Source organism: Oryx dammah, unplaced genomic scaffold, assembly GCF_014754425.2.
Source record: "Oryx dammah isolate SB20612 unplaced genomic scaffold, SCBI_Odam_1.1 HiC_scaffold_29, whole genome shotgun sequence".
NCBI lineage: Eukaryota > Metazoa > Chordata > Mammalia > Artiodactyla > Bovidae > Oryx > Oryx dammah.
In genome coordinates, this window is record NW_024070213.1 from 106,210,382 (window position 1) to 106,237,506 (window position 27,125).

The window sequence follows — 27,125 nt, forward strand, 5'->3', positions numbered from 1 at the left end:
CAAGGGAGGAGGGGTAATCTACTTTCACTTTTTTAAGAACAAAAATCAGTTCTGAAATTAATGAGAGTATGTGACATGTATACAAAGCTACCCAAGTTTTCCTCCGCCAATGATACTAATATGGTAGAAATGCGTGTTTTCTTCTGTGTTCCTAGAACCAAGCTCTGTGTTGTAAACTTATGATAATAGAGCCATGAACTGGACAGACACGTCTTAAGTTAGACAGGTGTCTTTGAAAGGTGCCAATGAAACAAGCCAGTGAAGAAGAAATAAGTGGCTTATGGAAAAATTACTGTAGCAGAGAGTTATAGCTATTTAATTAGAGTTATGATCCAATACATGTCTAGTTATTTTCTGAAATGTTGACTAATCTCAAGATGACAAAACAGGAAATTTACAGTTGCTGAACCTGTTAGTAAAGGCACAAGGCAAGACTACACAGTCCTCACTGAAAATAAGTTTACCACCTAGAAAGCATATGTAACATTACACTTCATCCAGGTAATCCCTCGACTAAATTCAGAGACACTGACATTTTTAAAAGCCAGGTCACTTCTGCTTCTCTGGTTCCTTAATTTATTGATTGGGGTTGTAAAAAAAAATGGTCATATATTTAAATGGATACGATTACAAACTGATACTTCAATATATTAATAGTATCACAAATATAATGCCTATATGAATAAGCACATTGATAGACAATAATCTGAATTGACCTTCAAGAAGGGGAAGTTTTAGGCCCAACTGATTTTTCCAGCCCCATGGTGGATGTGTCCTGGAGGCACCATTTAGATAAATAAATATGATTAACTGTGATCAAACTGTATATTTCCATTTCCATTTGTTTTTAATGCATCAGATAAACACAACTCAATTCAAATTATCAAGCCTAGGGCATCACAGTTACAGACCTATAAAAAATCATCACACTGTGTAATAAAAAAATGTCAATTGAGTAATCACAAAAATAACTGCAGTTCAAAAAAAATGAGGATTTGAATGAAGGGTTATTCTTCAGGCTAAGAAATGCAGGCATGTTTAAAGAAGATCTAATGGAAGGAAGACAGGGGGAAAAATCAACATTAGCCTTTTCATACATGCATTTACTTCTATAGACATATCCCTCCTAGCTGTTATCACTCTTAGAAGGCAGTCCTGGGGGAGCACAAGAGGTGACTGATGTGACCTGCCAATTGAGCCATCACAGCCTCCCTGAGGCTTAGGAGTGGCAGCCAGGTTTTCATCTCCTCTGGCAAAAAAGCAATCCTAGTTATGAGATACATCACCGAGCCTCATAATCTGTATCTTTTCTAAACTCAAAGGAAAGCCAATCCACTGGGCTTAGTTACTGCCTCAACAGAAGGTCAGATATGAAGGACACGAGATATCCAACTGAAATAAAAGAAAGTCAAAACAGAGGAAAGGTCTCAGGAAAAATAAGGAGAGGGAGAAAGGGAACTAGTTATGGGAGGGGGGAAAGAGACAGTGGATCTCTACCTATTAAGAGGAAAGAGAAGGCTATCATCTTTTTTAATCAAATGTACATGGATTTAATATTAATATTTCATTTAAAAGGCAGAAACAGACCGGATGAAAAACTTAAGATCCCCAAATCTTACCTATGAGAGTTTTTTAAAAAAAAATACAAACACATTACTGTTAAAAAGAAAGACATGGGAAAAAGTTACATCATGCAACAGAAAGTACAAGATTAAATAGTTATATATCAAAATAGATTTTGATAAAATATCAAACAATAAAGAAAATGAGCAACTAGAACTCTCATAATTTTCTCCTGGAATAGTAAAATGATTATGTCACTATGTAAAGTTGTGTCAAAGTTCTTAGTAAAGTCAAATATACATCTACTGCCGGGAGCCAGCACGGGAGATCCCATCCATGACAAGGTCATGTGGAGAGACCTGATGGGCAAGGCAAGTCAGGTCTCAAGGGGTCCTCTGCCTGAGCATCTACCCCGAAACCAAAATCTGTTTACTATTTGCTATACTCTACTCTTCTGACATTACAGGGGGCTATCCCCGACCACCTTTCTCTGGAAAAAGTTAACTTAGAGCTCCAACTGGTCTCCTGCATATGAAAGGAGTGTCTCAGCTCAAACCCCTCTGATGGCTCTCTAACTTGCCTGACAGTTGTTTACAGCCCCCCAACCCTGAGAGGCACGAAGCTTAAAACATCTTAAAGATATAGAGCCTTTTAGCGCTACGAATTAGTTTGGTGAAGGGTTTCATTGTTGAGTTAATGTTAGCCGCCAGGCCTCCATATCCTTTATCTTTTAGGCACCTGGAGGATATTAATCAATGTAAACGGGATGCAGAAATAGGAATATAGTAGTTTTGATGTTAGCAACACTAGACTTTTGAGTTAATTAATTTTCTCTTTGTTATAAATCACTGTACTCCTCTTTCTTTGTTATAAATTGTTGTGTCCTTGCTATATAAGAATGTAACTTTATTTAGTGCTTTCTGAGAGTGGCACCAGACTTTGGGAAGAACAACACTATTACCCTTATTAGAAAAGGGCTGTAAAATGTTAACTGGCCTTCTGGTCAGAAGATGATGTAAATCACCTAAGACTTGTGTATACAGCTAGGTATGCAGAGAGAAAGCCTGGTCTCGATAAGAGTCAGGGCTGTTGACCCTGCATAATTTTGTATTATCCATTGATCTCTATGTACAACCAAAAGTATAAAAAGCTTTCCTGAACAATAAAGGATGGACCAATTTCTCAGACCAGCTTCTCGAACTGGTTTCTTGGAAATCTGGCTCCCCCCGTGTTGACTCTCTCTTTCTCTCTCTCTTTCTCCCTCTCCCTCCCTCTCCTTTTCAGGCTGAATTCCCATCTGAAGTGTGTAGGCTCACCACGTCTACTTACTTGCCGTGGCTTCTAAGACCCATGCAAGAGGGAGCCCAAGGCACCCTCCGCTATTCAAGTGGACACCGGTGGCCTACATAGATGGTGCAAACCTCTTGTCTCAAGGTTTTATTAACTTTCCGCATAAACCAAGTTATTCAGCATCTTTTCTCCACCAATTTTCCTACTATACTTCCCTAATCCCTCTTTACATTTCTAATTAAATAGTCCTTTCCCAGACGCTGACTCCATCCCCGCTTCAAATTCCCTGGATCTACCGGGGCTGGACCCCGGCAATCTACTATATGAATCAGCAATACTAGCTCTAGATATTTACTTAAGAGAAACGGAAACACATGATCCACACACAGCCCTGATTAAGAATGTTCATAGCAGCTCTAGTCATAATAGCTCCAAAGTGGAAATAACCCAAATTTCCATAAATAGAAGGATAGAAAAACAATTTTTTATATATTCATGCTATGAAATATTACTCAAAAGTAAGAGTAATGAACTACTGATACATGACACACAAGAAGTGTATCTTAAGAACATTATATTGAACAAAAGAAGGGAGACATAAAAGTCTATGCATACTATGATTCCATCTATTTGAAGCTTGGGAATGAAGCAACAACAACAAAAAATCTATGACAGTACAAATCAGAAAGCATGTGCCTCTAGGAATGGGGAATAGTTGACTGGAAAAAGGAACAAATATGGAAAAATTCTCTATCTTGATTTGGATGGAGTTATACAGGTGCATACAATTTTGAAAATGCATCAAAATGTACTCGTATGATCTATCTTATTGTATTAAATTATATCTCAAAAATTAAAATAATAATAATAATCTGAGTGCCTACAATATGCATAATATTGTATTATGATATGAATGTAAAATAGAGATGTATGCAAATATTAATAATTAAAAAGGTAAAAGATGATATTTGCTTGAGAAAAATCTGATTGGAAACATATCCATATCCATAGCATTTATAAAGCAAAAGAAAACAGCATATATCTCATTGGTTAGAAGTCATTAAACTGAGTTTAAATCTTGGCTCTAGCACTTATTGGCTGTGACTTTGTGGTGTGACCTGTCCATGACTCAGTTTTTTCATCTGTAAAATTGGGCCAGTAATAACATCTACTTTACTGGCTTATGGTGGCTCAGAGGATAAAGCATCTGCCTGCCATGCGGGAGACTTGGGTTCAATCCTTGGGTTGGGAAGATCCCCTGGAGAAGGAAATGGCAACCCATTCCAGTATTCTTGCCTGGAGAATCCCATGGACAGAGGAGCCTGACGGGCTACAGCCCACAGGGTTGCAAAGAGTTGGACACGACTGAGCAAGTTCACTTCACTTACTGGTTTACAAGAATGTAAGAATTGAATAAAGAATGTCTGAAAGTACTTTGGGCCTAGCCTTAAGTTCTTTGTAAATTCTGCATGAATTCATACACATATGAACAGCATACACACATTGAACACTGCATTATTCCTGTTTTAAAGAAGAGGAGTCCAGGAAAAAGAGAGATAAAGTAACTTGTCCAGCTAGCATCAGGGTCATGATCTGAATGCGTGCTGTGTTATTGCGTTCCTACCCTTCCCCTAACCTTTTCTTACTCAAAGCCTTCTGTATTACTGACTTTACACTCCCTGACTCAACAGCAACAAGCCTTTCTTAAAAACATGCTGGAAGTCATCTGAAAGAAATTTAAAATTCTCCTTCAAGACACTGAAAATATTAAAATCACTGAGTGCAGCCTTTCCTGAGGAAGCACAGACTACTCAAACTACACTGGAATGTAATGTGATGATGGGACTTCTAGTAGGTGGTAATCAAAGTGAGAGAGCTCTAATGCTCTCTGTTCTTATATCTTGTCATTTAAGCATTTTCCACTGATAACCTCTCAAGAGTTCTACAAATTATGCATGATTCTTTGCACACTTGAAATTTCCCTTCTGTAAAAAATTTTAATCTGCTAAAAACCCAAGTCAGTCTAACTATAAATAGCTGGAGACCTAGCTTGGGATGTAGAAATAAGCTGATTATTTGGGCAAATTTACTAAGAAAAAGCATTGTAAAATACAGTCATTTATGTATTATTCTGCTTTTTCTTCTTCCTTCATGGATCACAGATAATTTATCTGTTTAGAATATTCATATTTTGTTTTCCTGAACATAGTTTTTATTTCCAGACTGATTACTTTTTCTAACGTTTTTAAAAGACATTTTAAAAAGAAATTAATCACACCTCACCACAGGACTAGGTAGCTGAGAGATTAAGCATACTGTCAGAATGCACGCATTCAGATCATGACCCTGATGCTAGCTGGACAAGTTACTTTACCTCTCTTTTTCCTGGACTCCTCTTCTTTAAAACAGGAATAACGCCAAGCTCATAAAGTTATCAGGAAGTTTTTAAAAAATGATCCATGAATGGAGTGTCTTAAAAATTATACGGTAAGCTGTTAGTAAATGTTTCTAATACAATTGAACCTTGAATAATACAGGTTTGAACAGCAAGGGTCCACTCACATGTAGATTTTTTTCAGTAAATATGTTGGAAAAATTTTTGAAGATTTATAGCAATTTGAAAAACTCTCAGATGAACCATACTACTTAGAAATATCAAAAAAGTTAAGAAAAAGTTATGTCATGAATACATATGTGGAGATACTAGTTCATCTTTATATAGACATAAAGTAAGTGATATTTAATATAAAATTAGTTTCCCTACTGTTTCCTAACTTACAATTACATTACTGTACCGTATACCTCTTTCTCTGGTACTTAGAGAAACTGGGTATCAGCCTGTTATCACAGGGAAGTGGTTTTTTTTTAATTTAACAATGTTTCCAAAATTTTAGTATAAATATGACTATAAGGTCATGCCATATGCCATAAAAACTGTATATTTCATTCATTAGTGTATAGGCCGGGCTATCATGCTGCTGCTGCTGCTGCTGCTAAGTCGCTTCAGTCATGTCCGACTCTGTGCGGCCCCATAGACGGCAGCCCACCAGGCTCCGCCGTCCCTGGGATTCTCCAGGCAAGAACACTGGAGTGGGTTGCCATTTCCCTCTCCAATGCATGAAAGTGAAAAGTGAAAGTGAAGTCACTGAGTCGTGTCCAACTCTCAGCGACCCCACGGACTGCAGCCCACCAGGCTCCTCCGTCCATGGGATCCTCCAGGCAAGAGTACCGGAGTGGGGTGCCACTGCCTTCTCCAGGGCTATGAAGCAATTGTATTGTTGGTTCTTTGCTATGAATGCATAAATCATTACATCTGTAACTAAATATGAATTTCTTTTTCACATTATCTTTTCCTTTTTGATGTCTAGTGTTGTAATATATAGTACATCTGCAGTGTTTTGTATCATATAAGACAATATTGATGCAGGTACTGACAGACAATTCATCCTATAAACAGACATAAACTTACAATATGGATAAATATGATTCAAATAAATACAGTTCTTTTCTCTAGCCTACTTTCAACAACAGGCTATTAGTTAAATTCATGGGAAAGTCAAAAGTTATAAGCAGATTTTCAACTGTCCGGGGGCTCACATCCTTAAACCCTGCTTTGGGTTAACTGTATTATTATTAAAGTTATAGTATAAATTAATAAAGGATACCACAATAGAATATTCATTGGATCCAATTCATTAATGTTACAGATTATTTCTATGTTTCAATCTTTTTGTTTTTAGTTTTTTTAATAAAGACAGAAACTATCATTGTTTTTTGCCCCAAATAGTGACATTCATAAAGGATACTTAAGAGTTTATAAATCAAGTGCTCCTGTCAAATAGTCAACAAGAATCATCCTTAGCACACCACCATGAGCGAGAACCAAATTCAATATTCAGATTACCGTATTTGGACGATTATAGATGAGAACTTTATCTGGCTTGTGTTGTCCTATTCTCAGTGCTTCTTCTACAAGTGGTATGTATTCTACCTTCCTTCCAGGTTCAATGCCAAATGATGCTGTAATAACCAGCTTGGGCTACAATGGAAAACAAACAAATGACAAAGCTGAACCATCCTAGTTAAGGTAACCACAATATTTCAGGTATAGGCTGACAATTTGACACTTCTAAAGAAATGTTTGATTCTGTTATCTCTTAAATAAATGGCCTGAAAACCAAGAAACTATTTAACTATTTTTAAATGTTATAGCCCTAACCACTTCCACATAAATCTCACTTACCTGTTCAGAATTCCACATTCAATGATGCTTTTGGCCAACAAACAGGAGCTGTTATAAAAATACTTTCCAAAAACTTCATTAAGCCAGGTAGATGTAAATTTGCCATGAACCAGTGAAATGGAAGCTTAGAGTCCCCTCACTTACATACGCCCACATAACAGCTGGTTGGTACTGAAGTTGTAGCATTTCTTCGAGGCGAGAGACCCAGCCTGACTGCTATCAATAAGCATTTCTAAGGTTTGTCATGTAAGCGTCTCTGCTTAAACACCTGAAGTGACCTCAGAAGGAAGAGACTGGAATCTCTAATACTTTTTATGATTCTTTCTCATTTCAAATGCATACTCATTTTCACGATATTTTATTATAAATTTGTCATATGCTTCTTAAAAGGGCCCTCAAACGATTTAAGTTTCAAGTCCCACAGAGTCTGAGTCTGCTCTTGTCATTAAGACACACTTGGTACTCTCTTTGCCCGACAACTGGCTAGTCATTCTTCAAGATACGCGCAGGTGTAGCCGAAAGATTCAAGGTGAGTCTTCCCTCCTTGGTAGATTCTGAGCAGGCCTCAGATATCCATGTAGAGTCAAGGTGCTCGCTCCTTCGTCCCCACCTCTGCACAGGGAGCTCTCCACGGACAAATCTGGGCCCCAGTACCTCCCTGTCTCCTATGCCTGGTACAGCGTTTGTCAGAACATAAGCTCTCAACAAAATACTTGTGGCATGGAACCAAAATTCTCAGTAATTTACAAAACAAACATGCCTTTGTTCTTTTAAGTACACTGCTTCTTCACAGAGAAATCCAAAGCAAAGGAGACAGATAAATTATTCAGGAGACAGAAAAATCAATCCCAGAATGTGCATCCATTCCTGAATTTTGATTTCTGGTTACAATATGTTTCCTCTAGGGAAGGTTTATATTGTGCCAAATATATGCATAGATAGCACTTTCTAGTTTTCAATATCATTCAGTATTTGCAGAACTGAAGCCCAGTGCCAGAAGGAGGGCCAGTTCTGATTGATTTCAAAACGTTCCTCTTTCCACTATTTCAAGCTGCCTTTTAAAAGCAAAAAAAAAAAAAAAAAAAAAAAAAGGAAAAAGTAAATCAGGTATCCTTTTATTATATTTTTAAAGGTCAGACGTTTGAATATAATTCACATATTAACGTCTGTAATATGTATAAAAATAACTCTAGATAGCACTCCCTACAATTAGAATTCTGAATAAGTGAAAGTTACACATCAAATTAAAAACATGTATAGAATATATCAAAAGGTGAATAAGTTAATAAAGTCAAAATTAGATGCTTCCTCTAGAAAATCATTCTTTTTGCATTTCTATTAACAGCCTTTTATTGCAGGTTTTATTCCATCTCAATCGGAATACATTCTTCCCATCTTCATCTATTAAAATTAAACTCTTCTCAAGCTATTTAGTTGAAAATGATGACATCAAAATCATTCCTGGTTTCAAATATTAACTATATTCAAATATCTCAGCTATGTATGGCTATCTCCATCTTCTCATCATTAATTTGACCTGCTCAAAAGTCTTGTCCATAAGAACACACACTTATTGCCTAAACTCCTTAATAAGATTAGGGTGGGTGGGTGTGTATGTGTGTGGGTGTGGGTGGGTGTGTGTGTGTGTGTGTGTGTGTGTGTGTGTGTATGTTTTTTCCCCATGTCATATAAAAGCTTTTCATAAAAAACAGTGTATCTCGTGTGTTAGTTGCTCAGCTGTGTCTGACTCTTTTGATCCCATGATCTGTAACCTGCCAAGCTCCTCTGTCCACATTGATCTATTTGCTGCCCTTCAAAAGGATTGTACCCTTTCCTGCCTCTAGTGCTAGCCTCTAATTCTTTTTCTCACCTTTTGGATCCAACTACACCATTCTTTTCAACTAGCTGAATCATAACCAAGATACTATATAACTCAAATCTCACCTCTTTCAGGAAGCCTTCTTCAGCCACCCCAACTAAGAGATATCATTCTGTCTCTAAATTAGGGGTCTGAAAACTATGATTCAGAGCCCAGTCCTGCCCAAATTACATTCTGTAAAGTGTTGTTGGGACACTGCCTGCCCTTCACCTCGGAGGTGCTTCAGTACTACAACAACACGGCTCCAGAGTTTCAACAGCAGCTCACATGTGATCCACAATGCCTAAAATACTTACTAACCCGTAACTTACAGAAAAAAGGTTGCTAATCCCTGCTCTAAATTCATAGACTAATAACAGCGCGTCTTTTTTTAATGGGTACTGTATGCCAGACACCATGTTAAGTGTTTTAAATTCAATATCTCAATGATATTTCACAACAGCCTTTCAAGTTTGTGATGTCAGTACCCCATCTAAATGTATAACTTCACCCGTCCCTGACGCTCCCTCTTAACCACTATGCTATATACCACCATTCGTGGAAATATATAGGTTATAAAACTAGTCATGTGTCCCATCCATGTGATAGGTATCATTTATTAACCAGTTCCAAGGAGAGCACCAGACACAGAGTGGAAGCTTAATAAATATATGCTGAATGAGCATATTAGTTATTATTTTTCTTAAACGTCTTATACATCCAAATGTAAACGGCAAGTTAACTTGAAAGATTGCACCTTATATGTCATACTCTTCACAGTATTTAGAATGATATCTTTCACGTAGGACTGACTCAAAAATAAAATTTTGGTTAATAGCGTATGCCAAGTAAAAAGTCAACTGTATCTCATCTGGTAAGAGGATCTAGTAAACACTTGGAGAAGGCAATGGCACCCCACTCCAGTACTCTTGCTTGGAAAATCCCATGGGCAGAGGAGCCTGGTGGGCTGCAGTCCATGGGGTCGCTAAGAGTCGGACACGACTGAGCGACTTCACTTTCACTTTTCACTTTCATGCATTGGAGAAGGAAATGGCAACGCACTCCAGTGTTCTTGCCTGGGGAATCCAGGGACGGGGGAGTCTGGTGGGCTGCCGTCTATGGGGTCGCATAGAGTTGGACACGACTGATGCGACTTAGCAGCAGCAGCAGTAAATACTATCACTCTTGCATGGTTCGCTTGCAGATGAACACAGCTGTACTACATGTGGTTACTGCTTGATTTCTCCAAACAAAGCCCTTACCTTTGCATGATCAATGCGAGTGCTTAGTTCTTTGGATGCAAATCCCCCAAATATGAGACTGTGGATGGCTCCTATCCTGGCACACGCCAGCATGGCGTACATCGCCTGTGGGATCATGGGCATGTAGATAACCACAGTGTCACCCTTCTTGACACCATGCTTGACCAAAACACCAGCCAGCTTAGAGACCTGTAACAACATCATCAGATCAGCAAAGTATTCTCTGTATTAATTCACTGAACTTGTAAGTTATAGGAGTAACCCTAGAAGACACTCACCCCGTTGGTAGCAGATTATAGAAGCCTGAGTAGTACATATTGATGATGATGATGAGAGTTTAGACGGTGACAGTAACAACAGACATTTGGACTATTGTAATAGACTACAGGGCTTTCCTGATAGCTCACCTGGTAAAGAATCCGCCTGCCATGCAGGAGACCCCGGTTCGATTCCTGGGTCAGGAAGATCCACTGGAGAAGGGATAGGCTACCCACTCCAGTATTCTTGGGCTTCCCTTGTGGCTCAGCTGGTAAAGAATCTGCCTGCAGTGCAGGAGACCTGGGTTCAATCCCTGGGTTGAGATGATCCCCCGGAGAAGGCAAAAGCTACCCACTCCAGTATTCTGGCCTAGAGAATTCCATGGACTGTATAGTCCATGGGGTCACAGAGTCGGACACGACTGAGCAACTTTCACTTCACTTCACTTGACTGCTGCTGTTGCTGCTAAGTCGCTTCAGTCGTGTCCGACTCTGTGTGACCCCATAGATGGCAGCCCACCAGTTCCCCTGTCCCTGGAATTCTCCACCTGACTACAAGCCGATTTACTATTATTATGCCATGTGAATTTCATGGCTTAAATTTGCTTAATTATTCATTCAACAGTATTTTTACTGAACAACTATCATATGCCATTGCATTTAAGGTTGGGAAAACAATACCAAAAAAACAAAGACACAGGCTTTTCCCTGTGGAGCTTGTATGTTAAAGGGTGATCTATCAAGTGAACAGATAAATAAATGAGTCTCAAATTCAGATGTATGTTGGGTTAGTTGTTGAAGGAAACAAGCATGGATTAACAGGGAAAACATATTATCAAGCATTTATAAGGTAAATAAGACAGATTCTATTATTATTATTATGCCGATTTTAAAAAAAAGGTAACTGATGATCAGAAATAATAAATAGCTAACCTTAGGTGTAACCAGGATCCTTGCAGGCCTTTTGACCTCATATTCTTGGTTCTTTCTGATGCCCTAAACCAAGTATTTTTTCTTTGCAGTTTTTAATACTAGTTAGCTATACAAAGTGACTGCCCTCTATATTAAGATCATACATTCAAACTTGGTTTTTTTTACTTCTAACATGCATTTAGGCACCAAACAAACAAATATTTCTTTCATCTTAACATGTATTTCTAGTAATAAAGACAAAAACGGGTTTTTCCTGGTGGCTCAGCTGGTAAAGAGCCCATCTGCCAATGCAGGAGACACAAAGAGACACAGGTTCGATCTCTGGGTAGGGAAAATCCCCTGGGGAAGAAAATGGCAACCCACTCCTGTATTCTTGCTTGGAAAATTCCATGGACAGAGGTGGCTGGCAGGCCAAAGTCCATGAGGTCGCAAAGAGTTGGACAGGACGGAGCACACACACAAGTCCAAGTCCAAAGACAAACTAGATCATAAGCCAACACATGATATAGTTTGTTGCAAGAAAGCTTTCCATTACAGCAGACTGTAGGAAGTATGCACAGATTTAACTGAACAAGAACTTCAACATTCTTTCACCTAAAAAATATATATTGAGTTTCTATACATCACACACATTGTTTTCTGACACATCAGTAAACAAACAAGACAAAGATCTCTACCCCCCAGAGTACTTATGTTTGTTTTAACAGAGGACATGAAATAAACATAATAATCATATATTACGTTAAAAGCTACTGAGTGCTATTTGATGGGGGGAGTAGAGCAAACCAGAGGGGATTGGGATACAGGGGATATAATTCTCAATGGGACAGTCAGGACAGACATAAGAAAGCAACACCTGAGCAATGACATGTAGGAGGTCAAGAATAAGTGGCTATCTGTGAGTATACTATTTCAGGCAGACAGGACATCGGTATGGTGGTGTAAAAGGGATCACATGTGATGTGATTGTGCAGCAGAAAGAACAAATGAGAAAGTAGTCACATATCAGGTCAGAGAACTTAAGGGGTGGTAGGGATCCGTTGGGCAAATGGAAGGACTATGCTTGCCTTTAAATGTGACGTTTGAAAGAGTGAACAGAGGCAGCCTGGGAGAAGGAGTTAGGCCACACCGCTATTAGTGTGTGGCCTAACTCCTTTCATTTCACTCTGCCTCTCCTACTTTTTGAACAAGTTCAAAGGATTCAGAATCCTGATCATTCTTCCTTTTTCTCTCTATTCACTTCCTCTGTGCAGATGACAAAAGATGTGGTCAAGGTTAAGGGCTCTGGGGAAATACAGAAAGTAACAAACAACTATCTCAGTGTTTCATCCTGCCCTGTATTGCAAACTCTAATTTTGTGCTATTTTTTAAGAACCCCAAGTTGCCCAGTAGGAAGTTATAAGAAAAACAAATCAAAGTAACATCAACCATGAACTTAAATCCCTAATGGAGTTCAAGAACCAAGATAACACTGAAAAGTTATATCCAAACATCTCACTGTAAACCCTGCAGAAAGTGGCCACACTCTGGGATTGCATTACTGGGTATTCCATTTAAGGTGCAGCACTAGGAGAGACCAGTGAGAAGAGTTTGTCCTATTCACAGCTATAGCCTTGGCATCTTAAATAGTGTTGAATAAAAAGAATTTTCAACCAAAACCCAATCCAGCAGTGATTCAGTAACTTTAAAATCCAGTCCCACTTCACAACATTGCTGGAAGATGTCTAAAATTTTTCTGTCCTCTTAAAGAAATGAAAATCAATAAATCCAGCTCTTTTAAAAAAAAAAAGAAAAGAAAAAGAAAAGATCTCACAATGGCTAAATGTAGCTCCAAGATGTATTTAAGGTGAGGTCATGTCACACCTAAAAAAGACAAAGAGCCAGCATATTAAAACCAGAAGATGGTATATGCAAATTCAGATTTCCAGGTTCTCTTAAAAAACTAGAAGGTCTAGTCACAGTGCCTCTGTGTTCTTGAATGACAACAATCAAGTGAACACAAAGATCAGCTGCTGGGTTTGCCATGAACTTGCCATTCCCGAGCGCTATTCATAACAGAGCTTGCATTGTTCTTTCCTTCTCAGTTTAAAATATATTCCCTGCATCCTGTTTATTTTGTCATGTGCTTACACCACAGCTCCATAATTAAAGAGATGTGAGTTTTGTTGTTGCTTAGTCACTAAGGCGTTTTGTGACCCCCGGGGGCACTGTAGTCTGCCAAGCTCCTCCGTCCATGGGATTTCCCAGGCAAGAATACTGGAGTGGTTGTCATTTCCTTCTCCAGGGGATCTGCCCCAACCTAGGAATTGAACCCACGTATCCTGCAGTGACAGGTGGCCTCTTTACCACTGGGTCACCAGAGAAGCCCACAGAGATGTGATAACTGATGGATAACTGATTTTTCTCCCCTTTCTCCCATATATGCTACAGGCATCCAAGTTGTAACCGCGGCCCTGGAACACTACCTTCAGTCTAATTAAGCTGCACTACGTCGTGTCACCACTAGATGGTGCACATTTGGCCTTGTTAACCTCCCTCCAGGCAGCTGCTACTCCTCAATGTTTAGATGCTATACTAACCACACTTGAGTTGCTAGGAAGACACACATTTTATATGATCAATAAAGAAAACACTTTTTTTAGTACTTTTTGGGACTAAATGTTACTCCAGCAAAATTTTCCACCATTACTTGTAAATTATAAAATAAATATAATTAATTTTTATGAATTTGAAAATGGAGAAATAGGTTTCAAGACTTCTAATAAATACACTCAAGAAAAATAAAATATTAGCTCATAAAAAATGGGATTTATTAATATGAAAGCATTTGAGAATGTTTCATTAAAAAATATTCCCACAACACAAATATAAACATTAGTCAAAACTGATCAAAGATTATCTTCCATAGAGTAAATCAGATCTTGCTTCGCAAATCGCCAGTGTGTCCATCTAAGGAAAATAATTGTTTGTAACACAAACAGAGCATTGTTGCCCAAATTATAGCAAGAAGATAACAATCAGAGGCAACCTTAGGGCCATGTCAAAGAAAATTATATGAAAGAGAAGAAAAGAGAAAGCATATTTCTAAACAGCAATGATGTTACGCTGCAAACCCTGCTTGAATCAATATCAGAAACTGTAAGTAGCTTAAAAATCAATTATAGGGCCTTCCCTGGTGGCTCAGTGGTAAAGAAGCTGCCTGCCAATACTGGAGACATGGGCTTGACCCTGATCTGGGAAGATCCAACATGCTGCAGAACAACTGAGCCCGTGCACCGCAACTGCCGATTCTGTGCTCTAGAGCCCGGGGGCCGCAACTGCGGATTCTGTGTTCTAGAGCCCGGGGGAGCAACTACTGCAGCCTGTGCTCTGCAAGGGAAGCCTGTGGACCACAACTCAGGAGAAGTCCCAACTAGAGAAAAGCCCACGCACCACCAAAATGAATAAACAAAATCACTATTTAAAAAGGAGCTCTTTACCAAAAAAAATAGTAATTATAATATCTGAGGAAACGGTTTACTGAAGTTGGATATGAATGACCTGCTCTTCAGACTATACTTAATTTCGCATAGAAAGAGTTAAGTACCTAAAGTACCTATATTTTACTTTTAAACATATAATTAATCACATATTATGTACACACACATCATACAGACATGTTTTTGCTTTTTCTTTACTTGTGCATACATAGAGAGCCACCCAAGAAGGTAAAAATTTATCTCTAATGAATTGTTTCTTCCTTTGGTCATGCAGTAACCACGCATCCAGGTAAATAAGTATCTGTGAAAAGAATAAATTATATCAAAACTGCTTAAGATGTGAAATAATACTAACACTACTTGCAAGGAACCTTTCAGGAATGCAAATATTTTCATCTAACATAAGAAGTTCCTACAAAAGTAACTTTTAAGACAGTGACTACTTATTAGACATGACATTGAGATAATTCTCTTTTAAATATGATGCTATATTAAGTCCATTCAATTGTGAGCTATGCCTTTCAGTAAAGTAGAGGTGATGTGATGTTAATTAAAAGAAGAGAAATCAACCTTTCTGCAAAAGATAAAACTATACCATTTATATTCAAGAGTAAAATGTATTATTACTATCTAAAACAAAGAATATGTATTCATATTTTAAAATGGAATTCTACTGAGTTTTAGAAAAGAATATAAAGTAGTATCTTATGTTCAAAACAGTTATCTGATAATGAACTAGAAAATATATACTAACACATTTCTTCTCAAATAGTTTTCCCCAAATGAAGGAATAAATATCATTCCTGAGAGTAATCATTTTTCTCATTCCCAACTTTCTTCACAAGTGGGTTTCAATCAATATTTGGTCATTTTAAGGCTGTGTATTTGCAAGCAGAATGAAATGCAGAATTGTTTAATCTATTTAGTTCAGGCTCAAAATAACCACAATTTCACTAATCTGTGTGCTTTCAAGACTAATGTGATTTTCAGACTGTATTTCACAGAAAATTAGTTCAATCCTACCCTTTTCTATGCATGTTGCTCAGAGACTTGATAAGGAATATGTTCTCTGTCTCTTTAATGTTGATATGCTGTGATTTACAAGTAGATCATCAAAATTTATCACATCTTAAAAAGGACATCTTGTTCATTTTTAAATAGTACTTCTATTTCAGTCAGGCCATTGTTGACAGAGAAAATAATCCTCCATCAAGGAGAAGTCCAAGGTCTAAAAGAATAGAAAATGTAATTGACGCCTATCACTTACTCATGTCATGACTACTGTATGTATAATTAAAAGGAAAGAAACTATATAGAAAAGAATAATTAAGGATTGCTTCCACTTTTTACCATTTTAACATCTTTTCACTCAGGGCATTAATGGCTGAATAATAATGACTTCCTCCTGCTTTTACTCACTTGATAGTTTCTGCCAAAATTCCTAATCCTCAGGAAATTTGCTATTTTGATTAGGCATTTGTCTGAGAAAGTAAAGCAGTTCAGAATAGACAGAGCAAGAATTCAGAGCAAGAATGTTGTGAGATGACTTGGAAAGATATAGAGATTCAGTACCATGTATCTTTTAGAACCTTGCTAAGCTTTGTTAAGTTAGATTTATATTCAGGTTAAGATCTCTGTAGAAGTAGGCACCTTCCTTATCCTTACAATGCAATTATTTTTGCAAGATCTAGGGCTGTGACAGTGGTGATAAAAATAAATGATATGATTTGAGAAATACTTTGTGTAGACCATACAGGGAATGATGGTTGAAGGATGCAAGAAGAATGGTAGGAAAGGAAGAACGGGTTCAGGTTTGGGTTCCAAGAACTGGTTGGCAAATGACTTTACCCACAAAATTGTTTGCCAGGCTTGAATCAAAGTTCCCTGTTCAGCTTGAGGCATGGAAATGGGACAGTCAAAGGTTTAAAATAGGCTTTGGAGGGCAGAAGACAAAACTTATCAAAGAAATGCTAAAGGAAAAAAGATATAGCACTGAAATCCCAATGGATACTGGGGACGATGAATTTGTAGTAAACCTATATTTGCAGTTAGGACATTTTTCTTCAAGTTTTCAAGCGAGGTAGGCTTCCCAGGTGGTGCCAGTGGTAAAGAACCTGCCTGCCAGTGCAGGAGACATAAGAGATGTGGGTTCAGTCTCTGGGTCAGGAAGATTCTCTGCAGAAGGGAATGGCTACCCAATTCAGTATTCTTGCCTGGAGAATCCCATGGACAGAGGAGCCTGGTGGGCTACAGTTCATGGGTTTGCACAGAGTCGGACACAACTGAAGTGACTCAGCACACATTAAGATACAGAAATGGAGATGGCAAAGAACTAGGTTGATCAAGGTCTGCAGTTCCATCATGGAGGTGAGATGGAACAACAGGTAAGACAGGTGAGGATATTAGCAAGAGGGCTACGTTGTTATGGAGTCTAAGCAGGGTAGCTGAGAAAGAAAAACAGAAGAACCCTTAGGTGGTGACTACACACATAACCATTTAAAACTATGATATTAAAACGTTGAGACATTTGTCTGCCATCTTCTCGGTCAGCCAGCTTTTTAAATAAAGTCATATTCTTTGTCCAACAACAAGAGAAAAATGATACTGTGTCTAAATACGCAGACTGTGTGTAAACGTGGTTTTGTTGCATTATCTACCTGAGGTTTAAAACAGACACTATGCAAGTTATAAACCCCAGTTTACATGTGATTTTGACCCTTTCCCCACCTTCCATCTACCAAAAAGCCAAACTCCAGGGTCCCCTCCTGGATCCATTTCCAGCTGATCCTCACATCCTCCTTTTGTCCCTGGGACATCATACCATGTCCCCTTTCCCTCCACTGTTCACCCTCTCAGTTTATCCCACCTTAGGCAAACCTCCTTCTTACAGACCACCTCCACTTGTCTTCTTCACAATAACATCCACCTCTGTAACTCCTTAAACTGCCCAGAAAGACTTAGAACCAACTCATTGGTCTCTATCTCTACACTCTTCTCTAATTGCACATATTTTTTCTCTAGCACCAATATTTCCAATAAATTCTCACTCATTTTATTTTCCTCCTTAATCCCTGAATTACAAGTATTGCAAGCATATTGACCGTATTATTTGTCACTGCTAATTCACTAAATTACGTCCAGCTAAATTGTGTGTTAAACAGTTTGGTAGCCAGCCTGGAACCCAAGCACCACTCAGAAAAGCACCATTCAGAGACACATGAGAAATATTTCCAATTAAAGACTTTCCAATTAAAGACTTCTCAAATGGATTTTTAAACCATAGCTCAAGTCAAAGTTGATTACTTTCTGTATGCTTTCTAGAGCATTTCTAAGGGAAATATTCTAAGTCTTAAAGCAAGTTTCATTACATTTTTTACAATATAACCCACCTGGACTACAATGAAACAGAATTCAACTATTAGAGAAGTCACTTTTCATAATTTTGCACTCTCATATGTTTACAAAGATATTCTAGAAAAACTACAGTATAATGTAGTTAATGTACACATTTTTCCAAATGTATTATATGTTTAAAAGGTACAGAATCTACTATGCTCTATTAATAAAGAACATTCAATTAAATATAAATTCATGTAAGTCATCTGGATATGGCTATATTCTTCAATTAACATAAAGACCATGATAAAAAATCACTGCCTTACCTATTTGTGTATATAGTACTAAACAAGCAAAATGTAAAACAAAGTTAATATTTAAAAAGAAATTACAGTGTGACTGCTATAAACACCATGTTAAAAGACGAATGGAAAATATTTTTTAAGTAGCATTAAGTGAATTAAAACTATATTCCTTTTTCTCAGTCTAATAAATTGTTTACTGTTGTGTTTCTCAACCTAGGGTCTATGGAGACATTCTCATGGTCATCCATGAATTCTCTATGAGAATTTTTAAACCTGGTATTTTGATTTTGATGACAATTTTTTAAAAATTAATAATATAAAGCATATTCTAGATTTATAAGCAGTCATGCAATTTCACTGTATTTGTAATTTTTTCATAATTCATGTATATTAAGTAAAAGCCAGGTGATGTAATGATTTTTTATAATAAAAAATTAAAAATAAAAGGCTTTATGAAAGTTTAAGCACTACTATGCAACTTCACTTTCTTTCTATAGTTCCTTTTGGAGAAGGAAATGGCAGCCCACTCCAGTGTTCTTGCCTGGAGAGTCCCAAGGATGGGGAGCCTGGTGGGCTACAGTCTGTGGGGTTGCAAAGTCAGACATGACTAAGCAACTAACACACACACACACACACACACACACACACACACGTGAAAGAAGAATTGAGGCATCACAGAGAACAGGTTGCCAAAACTCAAAGGACCCAGGGCCGCAGCACTCAAACCATAAGCACCTTGCAGTTAGATGTTCAGTTCTACCTCAACATTACTCACTCTATGAAATTAATTTTGTCAATCTGAGCTTGGTTGACTTTGTAGATTTGTTTTTATCCTGGCTTATAAATCTTAGATGGCTTTATGTATCTATTGAGCTGTAAAGAAAAGACATTAAAACCTAGTTTTAATTGCACATTAAAAAACTAATTTGTCAATACAAAAAGTATGTAAGAATGCTTTTCCTTTATGAAGTATTCGTATGTCTCCATTTTTAAGAGGAAAAAAATGTTTCATTGATCTTTTTCCTCATACAGAAAGACAAATATAAAAGCAGCAAAAGATGGCAAGAGATGTCAACAGGAACCTTGTATCATTTAGAGTGATCTACACTGATTATTTAATCAAAGCTTTAATTAAACAAAACACCCTCAGCATTTTTATAGACAGTACATAAACATGACAACTACTCCGGGTACACCAATCATACTTCCCAGAATTTGCCTGTGTTCCTGTTAACCTTTATGATTTCATTGGTCAATACAATCTAGAAGTCAATGAATATACACAAATGGCTCATAGAGAAGCTGCTAAATATCCCAGGAGTTGTACAAGGACACAAGATCATTGCAATAGTTGGGTCTGCTCCCAACAGCATTAATACCACTCACCAAAAAGAGGCACACATATCTTTAAAAAATGAAAAATTCACAAATATAATATACACACTAATGGCTAATAAGGGCTTCCCAGTGGCTCAGTGTTGAAGAATCTGCCTGCCAAAGCAGGAGACACAGAGGCACAGGTTTAACCCCTGAATCAGGAAGATCCCCTGAAGAAGGAAATGGCAACCCACTCCAGTATTCTTACCTGGAAAATTCTATGGACAGAGGAGCTAGGTGGGCTACAATTCAGGGACTCACAAAGAGTCAGACGCAAGTGAGCATGCATACATACACAGTAGCTAATAAAGCAATGTAGATCATCACAAACGCCAAGAATATATCATAAATACCCATAAATAGATAAAATTTCCCATAAAAACTATATACGATAAAGTTAACATAATTTAGCTTTATAATGAAAATGGAATTATCTTCAATCAAGTATAGCAAGAAAAAATGAACAATCAATTCCCCACAATCTCCAGTCTTCACAATAACTCTACTGAATGCAACATGCATTGATTTATTAACATTTATTTTGCTTGACTAGTACAAATGTCAAAAGCAGGAGTACAAAACTGTCAAATGAATTAAACTAAAGTTAACAGCATCATTTCCCATGTGTAGATCTTTATTGATTTCAAAAAGCCTTACAAATTATTTCATTTCATACACTTGAAATATGACTCTATCCTCATATCTTTATTTGCATCACTTAAGCCAATCAATGTCTTCCATTATATTAATTAGCTTTATCCTCAACTTGCTTTGACAATTCTATCAAATAATTTCGTAGCTTCAAACATTTATTATTAAAGCTGAGAAACCGAAAGCTGATGACACGCTCAGCTGTCCTGAAAGTGAAAGTGAAGTCGCTCAGTCGTGTCTGACTCTGCGACCCCATGGACTGTAGCCTTCCTGGCTCCTCTGTCCATGGGATTCTCCAGGTAAGAGTACTGGAGTGGACTGCCATTTCCTTCTCCAGGGGATCTTCCCAACCCAGGGATCGAACCCAGGTCTCCCACATTGTAGACAGACGCTTTACCCTCTGCGCCACCAGGGAAGTTCCAGCTGTCCTGAAGTCTGACAATACAACAGGTGCGGGAGCTAGTCACAGAAGAATAAGTGTGACCAACTCCTCGCACTTCCACCTGGAGGAGCACACTTTTCCTCCTTCTACTCAGTACCTTCTTGACTTTAGTAACTGTCTCTGTTTCTCTTATTCTTCAACCATCTTTCTATTTGGGATCCCATTTAATTCATCTTGTTGGCCTCACTTAGATCAGCAAACATAGTCATTCTTGCCTTCACAGTGCACACCATCATTATTAACCATGTCAGGTCCAACTCTTGCACAAATCTGCTGCAGACCAGGGACACCTGTAGGGAGGCCATCTATGTGGGGGGCACAGATTTCTCTTCATCTGTATCCCCATTCCTGCCCTGAAAACAGGTTCATCAGAACCATTTTTCTAGATTTCATATATACGCATTAATATACAGTATTTTTCTATGTTGGAGAGGATGTGGAGAAAAGAGAACCCTTTTGCACTGTTGCTGGGGATGTAAATTGATACAGCCACTATGGAGAAGAGGATGAAGTCTGTCTGTGTGAAGTCGCTCAGTCGTGTCCGACTCTTTGCGACCCCATGGACTGTAGCCTACCAGGCTCCTCCCTCCATGGGATTCTCTAGGCAAGAGTCCTGGAGTGGGTTGCCATTTCCTTCTCCAGGGGATCTTCCCGACCCAGGGATCGAACCCGGGTCTCCCACATTCCAGGCAGATGCTTTAACCTCTGAGCCACCAGATTACAACCCCTTAATTCTACCCAGTACTAGTCACAGTGGAGACTTTGGGGATGCCCAGCTCCAACCTGGGGATCCCAGGAGGTCAACCTGCCTCGACCTGCCTGGGGATCCAGTCCTCAAAAGGTTGTCATGCCTCAACCTTCTCAGGGATCTGCCAGTCCAGGGGTCCCAGGAGGTCAACATGCGTCGACCTGCCCGGGGATTTGATCTCCGGAAGGCTGTCATGCCTCAGTTTGCCTAGGGATCTGCACCCTGACCCGGGGATGCCTGGCTCTCATGTTGCAACAAAACTGGGAAGGATAAGCTTAAAAAAGACTCACCCCTAAGGAGATCCACCCATGGAAACGAAGGAGGCCTATCAGCTTTTTCTTTTCCTCCCTGTCATCACTGCCTTTCAGAGGGGAAATAGCCAATCTACTTCCTGACAGATGCCCTTGAGATGCATCCTTAATAACCGGAAGCTGTTTGATCCTCCGTCTCTAAGGGTGGTGGTGGTGGTTTAGTCGCTAAGTTGTGTCCAACACTTGTGACCCCATGGATGGTAGCCCATCAGGCTCCTCTGTCCACGGGATTTTCCAGGCAACAATACTGTGAAGTGGGTTGCCATTTCTTCTCCAGGGGATCTTCCTGACCCAGGAATAGAACCCAGGTCTCCTGCATTGCAGGCAGATTCTAAGGAGAGTCTATCTCTAAAGAGAAGTTCCTTAAAATTCTTTAGTGCCACTGCATGGCCACGGTATCCTCTGGGGGACAAGGAGCACTGGCCTGAGGATGGGAGCTTACCTTCAAACCCATCTTGCAGCTGGACTTACTCTGTAAGAGACAAGGGAAGTGCACAGAGATCCCCTATGTCCAAATTTTCTTCCAACTAAGAGGCATGAAGGAACTCTGTCTTAACTCATGGGATTGTTGTATGCCCTAAAAGTGAGCGTACTAGGCAAATGGTGTTAGGCACAGACAACCAAGAGAAGGAACTTGTAGCCCCCAAGTTACCTGGTGCTCCTTTCTTGTATCCAAACGTCCCCCCATATCTGGGAGCACCCCCTCCACAAAAGCCAACTCAAGTATGTCCCTTAGTCGAAACTGGAGCAGAAATCGGACCAACCCGGGTCTGTAAGCTGTTCTCCCTCTTAAAACTAAGACAGATCAAACAAGACCTGGGCAGCTATACAGATGACCCAGGCAAATATATAGATGCATTCCAACACATTACCTTGGCCTTTGACTTGATGTGGAAGGACATCATGGTCATATTTAGTCAAATTTTATCTGACACCGAGCATGCTAGGATCTGAAAGGAAGCCCAAAGGTATGTTATGGGACTTCACATGTCAAGCGATAAATGCCCAGCAGGGGAAACTGTGGTCTCCTCCTCAGATGCTAATTAGAATTATAATGGCCCTGAGCACATCTGGGAAAGTGATCATTTTCAGATCTGTGTAAAGGTAGGACTGAAAGCAGCCCAGCAAAAAGTAATCAGCTATGCCCAGGTCTCAGCAATAACTCAGGAGCCCAGTGAGAACCCCACTGCCTTTCTGGAAAGGCTAAAAGAGGCCCTCCAAACGTTTACCAATCTGGACTTGGACTCTTATGAGGAACAGGTGGTTTTAAAGGACAAATTCCTGTCCCAGTGTGCATCAGACATCAGGATTAAGCTACAACAGCTACAGCAGCAGGACCCTGCTGCCTCTTTAGATGAGATGGTCCAATACCTTTTGTAACAGAGAACAGGAGAGAGAGGTCAAGGCCCAGGAATGGCAGAAAAGGAAAGAGATAAGGCATGCCCAGGCACTGGCCGCCCTCCAGGGAAGCCCTATGGCAAACCCCGACGCCTTGAAGGACAAGGCATGAGGCAGATGCCTAATCTGTAGACAAGCAGGACAATGGGCCAGAGTGTCCAAACCAAAACAAGTCTCCTAAAACGGCTTGCTACAAATGCCATCAGCTGGGACACTGGGCGGCATTGTGCCCTCACGACCCAAGAGCCTCAAGGTCAAGCGCCAAGACTTCCCTCACGATGGTTCAACAAGACCTTGGCTGGAGCAGCTGCTCCAGCTAGCCTGCCTGGTACAGAGAGCCATCACGGGGCTGGAGCCAAGGGTGCAACTGCCTGCGGCAGGTAGGTCCGAGAATTTCTTGGTTGACACAGGGGCTACCTACTCTGTCCTGACCTCCTACTCTGGAGCCTTCTCCTCCCAAACCTGTACTATTTTGGGTGCTACAGAAATAAAATTACAAAAATATTCACCTGAGCACTTCTTTGTTGCTGGGCTGGACAAATATTTTCCCACCAGTTTTCTGGTGGTCCCTGAGTGTCCTATACTCCCTTATTCGGAAGAGGTCTTTCCCTGCCTTCAAAATCTTGCAGATATTGCAGTTCTGATAGAAAGATGCTTTAAAACTCTCTCGGGGGCAAACTGACTGTTTTTACCAGCCAGCAAGTGAAACAACTCCTGAATGGGAGAAGCCATTTATGGATGTTTGATCAAAGGACCCTCAGATATGCAGTAGTCTCCAATTTTGAGATCATAGAGGCTAAACCTTTGCCACCAGGTACTTCAGCCCAATTAGCTGAGCTCATAGCCCTGACTCAAGCTTTAGAGCTGGGAAAAGGAAAAAAATGTAGCCATTTACACTGCCTCCAACTATTGAAGGCTCCTTAAAAATCTAAAAATAAAACTACCATATGACCCAGCAATCCCACTACTAGGCATACACCCTGAGAAAATCAAAATTCAAAAAGACACATGTACCCCAATGTTCACTGTAACACTGTTTACAACAGCCAAGACAGGTGGCACATATTTCTTTCTTTTATGATCCAACAAATGCCTCACTTTCACAGCAAAGCCTTCTCTCAACTACTGGAGCCAGATTAGTCTCTTCTTCCTCTGTGCTACAAATGTTTTTGTTACATTACACACAGTTGCTTTTGTGTTCTTCTCACCAGGCAAGCTAAGAGTTCCTTGAGAGTAGGAAACATTCATTCTTCTGAGCCCACTGCCTCGTACAATAAGCGTTCAATATATAATTGAATATACATTCACAGGAGACATCTTCCTTCTCCATCTCCCGTGTGCTACCTATGGGACTTTGTTTTCAGCTATTATTTGTCTCCCTGAAGAATTTATTTACTGTTCAAACAAAATGTCGATTATAACATTACCAGGTTACAATTATTTATATATTAAAATCTGGTATTTGTTGTGCACGTGCTAAGTCACTCTGCTGCTGCTAAGCGCTTCAGTCGTGTCCAACTCTGTGCGACCCCAGAGATGGCAGCCCACCAGGCTCCCCCATCCCTGGGATTCTCCAGGCAAGAACACTGGAGTGGGTTACCATTTCCTTCTCCAGTGCATGAAAGTGAAAAGTGAAAGTGAAGTCGCTCAGTTAGCGACCCCATGGACTACAGCCTATCAGGTTCCTCCATCCGTGGGACTTTCCAGGCAAGAGTACTGGAGTGGGGTGCCATTGCGTGCTCCGCTAAGTCACTCTCAGTTCAGTTCAACCCTATGGACCGCAGCCCACCAGGCTCCTCTGTCCATGATATTCTCCAGGCAAGAGTACTGGAGTGGGGTGCCATGTCCTCCTCCAGGGGATCTTGCCGACTCAGGGATCAAACCCACGTCTCCTGTGCCTCCTGCACTGGGAGGCAGGTTCTTTACCACTACTGCCACCCGGGAAGCCTTTTGCCTGATATCGTTTCCTCCAAATGTTGACATGGTTTCTTCCAGCCTTTATCTGAGTCTATGTCACTGGGTTATCTCTTCAGTGATAAGCAGTTTTCTCAGACAAATCTATATAAAAGAGAGGCCAGGTCACTTGTATTACCTTTTTATTCCTAATCTATCTCCCCAAAGAATGCAAGTTTCCTATAGGCAAAGACTGTATCAGTCACTACTGTAATGCATGGTGTCCACAGAAGTGCCAAATACATATTAGGTATTCTAAAAGTATGTTTTGAACAAATAAATAAACTTGGCTCCATCATCATTCCAGTCCAAGAAATAAATGGAAAGCAGATCATCCACTGATCTCACTGAGTTAACTTTTAAAAAGGTCAGAGTTTAACTAACTTGTAGATAAGACAAATCATCTAACAAGAACCTACCAATGAATGATAAAAATAAATTCATTAAGCAAATGCAGGAATAAAAACTACTAGAGACCAGACTTCTACATTTCCAAAATGACCAAATTAGGTAAATGTTTTAAGCAGAGCTTTTAGATGCAGATAGAAACTTTTAGTCAAGCAAAGCATTAAAATAAAGAAGACTTTTGCCCTATTAAAAAATTTAAATTTCCCAATATAAAAAAAAATTACAATGTGGAAGAGACAAGTGATATTTTTGGAAATGATTATTTCTCTTAGACAATAGTTAAATTTTTCCCTACTATTTAATGAAAGTTATTGAATATTCTATTCATGAATTCATTCAGTATGTAATACGAGCTTATGCTATGAGGCCTATATTAAACATTGAATCAATTCAGTTCAGTCGCTCAGTCATGTCCGACTCTTTGTGACCCCATGGACTGTGGCACTCCATGCTTCTCTGTCCATCACCAACTTCTGGAGCTTGTTCAGACTCATGTCCATTGAGTCGGTGATGCCATCCAAGCATCTCATTGTCTGTCATCCCCTTCTCCTTTGTCCTTCAATCTTTCAAGCATCAGGGTCTTTTCCAGTGAGTCAGTTCTTTGCATCAAGTGGCCAAAGTATTGGAGTTTCAGCTTCATCATCAGTCCTTCCAGTGATATATATATTAGAATATATATATATATATATATTTATATAGTATAAATGATAAAGCATTATATAGATAAAATAAATTGATAAATAAAATATAACCCTTATTCTCAAGAAGCTTTTACTATGGTCAGGAGGTACATTAATAAATAAGTAGGTACACCAATAGTGTAGGTACATGGCTAAGTAAAATAAAAAGCAAAAAAAAAACAGTGCTTAGAGAAAGGTACAAGTAAAGTAGTCTGGACTTCGAAGCATGGTGAGGATTTCTGGCATAGGGGGAATGGAAAAGAAGTGAGTTTATACTGCAGACAGAAAATTGATTTCAGAAAATTAGAGAAATATAATTTCTTTAAAAACCTGGCTGAGACAATTCAAAAGGGTTGCCCATATTGTTGCTATTCTGGGTTGATGTAAAAATTATCTTTAGACATTTCTAGTGCTGAATGCATGGCTCTAACAATGGGGAAAAAAAGAAGCCAGGAAATACCAAAATGTTGTTTTCTCATTTTACTTATTCCCTTCTATATTATCTGTTAGATTGATCTAATACTTATTTGCTTTCTGTAGAGTACTCTCAGAATCTAACTTAAGTTTCATTAAGTTGAAAAGTTACTCAAATAAAGTTCTAGTTATAATTTAGATTAAAACTTAAATCAGT

The 27,125-nt window shown here is 39.1% G+C and overlaps 1 protein-coding gene across 1 annotated transcript in view; it reads right to left on the bottom strand.

Moving 5' to 3' along the window:
* Positions 1-27,125, bottom strand: part of ACSS3 (acyl-CoA synthetase short chain family member 3) — a 168,225-nt gene that overhangs the window by 103,607 nt on the left and 37,493 nt on the right. The window contains exons 3-4 of the mRNA XM_040234490.1: positions 10,217-10,405; positions 6,758-6,892 (exon numbers count right to left, since the gene is read on the bottom strand). Coding sequence (XP_040090424.1) covers positions 6,758-6,892; positions 10,217-10,405 — 324 coding nt within the window. The remainder of the gene's footprint in view (positions 1-6,757; positions 6,893-10,216; positions 10,406-27,125) is intronic.